The sequence below is a fragment of the Melospiza georgiana genome, chromosome 13, assembly GCF_028018845.1.
Source record: "Melospiza georgiana isolate bMelGeo1 chromosome 13, bMelGeo1.pri, whole genome shotgun sequence".
In the NCBI taxonomy this organism is placed as follows: domain Eukaryota; kingdom Metazoa; phylum Chordata; class Aves; order Passeriformes; family Passerellidae; genus Melospiza; species Melospiza georgiana.
The window spans coordinates 12218140-12223554 of NC_080442.1; the positions used below are offsets into that span (position 1 = coordinate 12218140).

At 53.7% G+C, this 5415-nt stretch overlaps 1 protein-coding gene across 1 annotated transcript; it reads right to left on the reverse strand.

The window, feature by feature from the left end:
* Window positions 1-2177: 2177 nt before the first annotated feature.
* TLNRD1 (talin rod domain containing 1) lies at window positions 2178-4197 on the reverse strand. Its single transcript, XM_058033418.1, has one exon. It carries the CDS (start codon window positions 4016-4018, stop codon window positions 2951-2953), a length of 1068 nt encoding a protein of 355 aa, XP_057889401.1. The 5' UTR covers window positions 4019-4197; the 3' UTR covers window positions 2178-2950.
* Between the last annotated feature and the right edge of the window lie 1218 nt (window positions 4198-5415).

Genomic DNA, 5415 nt, shown 5'->3' on the forward strand with positions numbered 1-5415 from the left:
GGAACCTCCCTGAGCAGAGACTGCACCCAGCATGGAGCCAAGGAGAGCTGAGCAGAGACTGCACCCAGCACAGAGCCATGTGCACCCAGCATGGAGCCATGGAACCTCCCTGAGCAGGGACTGCACCCAGCATGGAGAGACTGCACCCAGCATGGAGCCATGGAACCTCCCTGAGCAGGGACTGCACCTAGCATGGAGAGACTGCACCCAGCATGGAGCCATGGAACCTCCCTGACCAGGGACTGCACCCAGCATGGAGAGACTGCACCCAGCATGGAGCCATGGAACCTCCCTGAGCAGGGACTGCACCCAGCATGGAGAGACTGCACCCAGCATGGAGCCATGGAACCTCCCTGACCAGGGACTGCACCCAGCATGGAGCCATGGAACCTCTCTGAGCAGGGACTGCACCCAGCACAGCCATGTGCACCCAGCATGGAGCCATGGAACCTCCCTGAGCAGAGACTGCACCTAGCATGGAGAGATTGCACCAAGCATGGAGCCATGGAACCTCCCTGAGCAGGGACTGCACCAAGCATGGAGCCATGGAACCTCCTTGAGCAGGGACTGCACCCAGCACAGAGCCAAGGAGAGCTGAGCAGAGACTGCACCCAGCACAGAGCCATGTGCACCCAGCATGGAGCCATGGGACCTCCCTGGAGATGGCCTTGGCCTCCTGCGAGTCCATCCTGACTCCTGCCCCACTGATGGGAAAAGGTTTGTGTGTGCACACCTGAGAGCCTCTCGGCAAATACCTGTGGAGACATCCCAGTCAAAGGTAGAACACTGTGTCCATAGATGTACTTATTAAAATAAATAATTAGAATAATAAGTATTGGAAAAAAGGCAAATAAGAATAATAAATACTTAGAACCTGTGTTCTGTGTGGTGGAGTATGGAAGTGGGAGGACTTCTATACTTCACCACATAGCTGTGGGCAGCCATGCCTCTGCAGCACTCACTGCATGGCAAAAACATCACACCCTGCAGGAGTGCAGCTTGGGCTGATTATGGCAAAGAATTGTTCACACAATTCACTGAAGTCAGAAAAGTTCCATTCAAATATAAACAAAACCTAACACAGAGGTCCACTGTACTTAAGGAATTATTTCCCTCTAACCCTGAAGATATGGATGTAGCTTTTATCTCCTCCAACAGATGTGTCTGCCCTCTACCCAGTAATGGTCCACTCAAGTAAAAGCATCATATGAAGAGAAACAATAATGCTATAAAACAAAGACCTTTCACTACTCCAGGTCCATTCCACACCCAAAGGTTTCCTTCATCAAAGGAATAAACAGGACAGTATTTGTTGAGGTTTAAGCCACAGTAACATTTTAAGGTGCCAATAGCTTTCAACATGGTTCGATCTGCAGACCTATTTAAAAACCCAATTATGCAATGGAGCAGGACAGAGAAACAAAACCTCCTTTCCAGAAGATTTGCTCTTCTATTTAACAGAACATATAGAAGGCAACAGATCTCACAGGGCCAGGCTGACAACATCCATCATTACAGCTCTGGGAACTACTGCAGCATGCACAAAGCTCCACTCACACCTCCCAAGGAATTCAACTGGAAGTCACTGCACCTCAAAAGCCAGCCATGGTCTCCTGTAATCTACAACACCAAACTCAAACTGCTGTGACAGAAATCTCTACTGAGGAGCTCCAACACAAACCTCTGAGAAGTTAAAGTACCCACTCCAGCAAACCTTCACAGTCCCAAGAAGACACATGGCACACGCCAGGCTAACCAGCAAAGTTTTCTAAGAAATCATACTGAAACTCATAGATTTAACACACAGATGGCCCACAACACCTGCAAGAGTTAAAATACAAAACCTTCTCAAGAGGTAACACCAAATGCTGCTAAAGACAAACAAAGCCAGGCTGTGCCCTGCTGCAGCAATCACCAGTGCTCTGCACAGCAATCCCAGTGTGTGCAGCACTGCCCAGCTGCCCACAGTACAACTGGAGCAGCTCTGTGTGCTAGGGCTAGTACTGGGAGAGGAACAGTATTTATGAAAATAAAAGAACTGAATTGAAGCCTCTATGCTGCTGTCTAGAACTTACAGTTACGTTTGTACCACCCATTCCCTAGGGGAAATGACATACAATACAAACAGGCCTAGTTGTTCAATTATTCAAGTATTAAAAGATTCACAGAAAAGCATCTGAGAAACATAACATTTTAATAGATGAAATAAATACTCCAGTACATGCAAGATAAAAACTGACATTGGAAAAAAAAAAATTAAAAATCACTTTTGTTATAGTGTAATTTTGTTTGTTTGTTTAAACACTCACAGTAGCTTTTCCCCCAGTTTGGAAATCAACACATGGAAAACATAATCACAACCTCCAGTCCTTCCACTCCTACACACCAAATGCACTTCTAACCTAACACTTGATGCAAAATAAAAAAAAGTCATACAAAACAAAAACAAACAAAATAGTAGCTACATCCATCATCTATGTGTTGTTGGGTTTTTTCATTTTTTTAAATGAGTTAGAACTGAGGTAACCTTTTTCCTGCACAACCGAACAGCAAAATTTAGAAGGGAAATTTCGGAAGACAAGACAAGACAAACTTTAAAAACCGCACCCAGCGCGATTAAAGCTCTTTTTTTTCTCCTTTTTCTAAGATACCCCCACCTCCCCAAATATAAAAAACTTTGAAACAGTTTTACCACTTGTGTGAAGACCTTGTTGAATAAAGGAAAATTTATCGGCAGATACTTGCTTAACTTTAAAGTAAAATAAAAAGAAGCCAAAACTGGCTACCTTTATTAGTACATATAGTTTGAATACGTTCTGCTTCTTCACCACATGAAATCAAAGGATTGGGCTCATCCAAGCAAATTCTTTGGTATACAAAAAAAGGGGTGAGGAGGTGGGATATTATTTTCCTTTAGCAATGACTGGGATCTAAACAGAAGATGTGGGGGTTAATTCACAGAATTGGAGTTCACTGGCGGTAAAGTCCTGGGTGAAGATCTTTCTCTTAGTGCCTGAGATAGCAGGTTGCAGCCATCCGAGACGGCGCAAGCTGAGTTCCTCAACCGTTCCCTGTAATCGCTCATTTTGGTGCTACTTTCGGGGTGTTGGGCGATATCCCTGAGGCATTGGGTCAGGAGCACACAAGCAGATACCACGCTCATGGCTCCTCCTAGGATGGCAGTTTGCACAGCTTTGCCCTCTGGATTAATGGTGGCAGCTTTACCCAAAAACTGGGGCTCAGTGGCAAAGCCCACCAGAGCATAGACGGACTGCACCAAAGGTCCACTGAACAAGACGCACCGGTTCCTGGTCAGCTCGCTGGGCGAGGTCTTGACCTCCTTGACACACGCCAAGAGGGCAGAGGCGCTGGTGCTCATGCATTTGACACTGAGTTTGAACTGCTCCTTAGCAAATTTATCCTTGGATTTCTCACTGGCCAGCACGCAGGCGTCTGTCAGGAATTTCAAGTTCTTGGACATGTTCTGAGAAACCTCCAGCAGGAGCTGAGGGCTCATATCTGCCAAAGGGGTGGTCTTCAAGACCCCGCAGCCGTGCTCCACCTCATGCCTACATCGGGTCACCTTGTAGCGATCCACCAAGCCAGGCATGGCAGGCTGGGCACCCGGAGTCTCCACTGCAGCCAGGTAGGCAGCGTGGGCAGAGCACTCGGTCAGGGAGACCACCAGCTCCCCCATCTCCATCAGGCTTTCTCCCACCTCCCCGAAGCGTCCCATGTTGAGCTGGCTCTGGACGTCATGGGTCAAGATGGAGAGTCCTTTGGTCCTGGCAATGATCGTGTCCCTGCACTTCTCAAAGGACTCACCGAAGACAGACAGGCTCTCGGTGTTCACCGGCCTGGTCTCGCTCGACAGCAGAAGCAGATCGGCCACCAGTTGCATCTTGATCTTGCAGTGGTCGCAGATAGAGATGAGCTTCTTCCTCTGCAGGGAGCTGCTGCTGGGGATGCCGCCGCCGGACACCTCGCTGCTGGACTTGCCGGAGCCACCGCTAGCCATAGCGCCGGGGGGGCACTCGCATGCCGCTCGCTACCCCGCTGCTGCCGCCTCCGCCGCCGCCCGAGCAGTCCCGACTGAGCCCGGCAGGATCGCTCTGCCTTTTCCGCAACATCATTCCATTAATCGCCGGGAGGCAAGAAAAGGCTCTGGGCGCCGGGGCTGCCGCCGCTCGGGGAGCGAGCTCGGCCGGGTCGCCCGCCCCGCTCCGGCGCCAGCCTCCGCTCCTATGGCGCTCCCGCGGCGGGGCGGCGCTCGCCGGGCGCCCCCGGGCCCCGGTCTGGCATCCTTTAGCTACAAATACGTAATTTTTTTTCTCCTTTCCTCCTCGCACTCTGGCTCGCCTTCCTTCCACCGTCTCGTCCGGCTCCCCGGCTGCGGGATCCTGCGCGAAGTTCCCTTTAGCGGACGCGGTACCTCAGGGACGCTCCGCCGCCGCGCGGAGTTGGGGCAGGGGCGCAGCCCTCCAAGTTGCTACCGCGCCCCCGGCGCCTCCGCTCGGGGAGCGCCCGCCGGGCGCAGCTCGCAGGGGCCGGAGGGGCGGCGGCTGCGCACCATGTGCCGCCCCCGGCGCCCGCCGCGGCCCCGGCTCGCAGGAAGCGCCGCGGAGGGTGTGGCCCGCCCGCCCCGCACGGCCCCGCCGCGCACCCGCGGGGAGCCGGCCCGGGAGGGGAGAGGGGCACGGCGGGGAGCCGGGACGCGGGGGAGCGCGGGGGAAGGAAAAAAAAAAATAAAGAAGAAAGAGAGGAGAGGGTAAAAAAAAAAAAGCTCCACCGGATCCGGGTGCTGGGGCGGGCGGGCGGATCCGTTCCCCTTCCTTTGCCGCTGCCTCACTCCTTCCTGCCGCGATCATTCACGCGGGCGCTGCGCGCTCGCTCCCCGCCGCCGCCGTCCATCCCCTGCGCCCCGGGCCCTCCTCGCCGGCTCCCGCGGTGGCGCCGCCGCACCAACTTAGGCTCTTCCCGCAAACAAGGGTGGTGGCCGCGGGCTGCAGCCGCGGATGCTGCGACCCGCCCGGCCTTGCGCTCCTCCTGCCATCTTCCCTGGCTGAGCGGCCAACTCCCAGGGAGAAAAAAAAAAAAAAAAAGAAAAAGAAAAAAAAAAAAAAGAGGGGTAGGAAATCTTCGTTTAAATTCCCTTTCTCAGGCTTTCAGACAAACTACTGGGAAGCGGCGGCTGCGACGGCGCTGCCAGCCAGACGCTGCACGGCTCCGGGGGAGCTCCCCCGCCCCGCTGCCTTTGCTGTAACCTCACTTGAGCCTATCGAAATCTTTTGTGCGGTGTCACCGCCCTTCGTTTAAATCCTGCCCTCCCCCCGCCGCCGCTCCGCGCCCGCCGCCGCTCGCTCCTCCCAGGCGGAGGGGGCAGCAGCGCCGGCACCGCCCGCCCGTCCCCGCCGC

Excerpts from the sequence above, each read along its gene's own strand:
- TLNRD1 (XM_058033418.1), bottom strand. The coding sequence starts at position 4,018 with ATGGCTAGCGGTGGCTCCGGCAAGTCCAGCAGCGAGGTGTCCGGCGGC.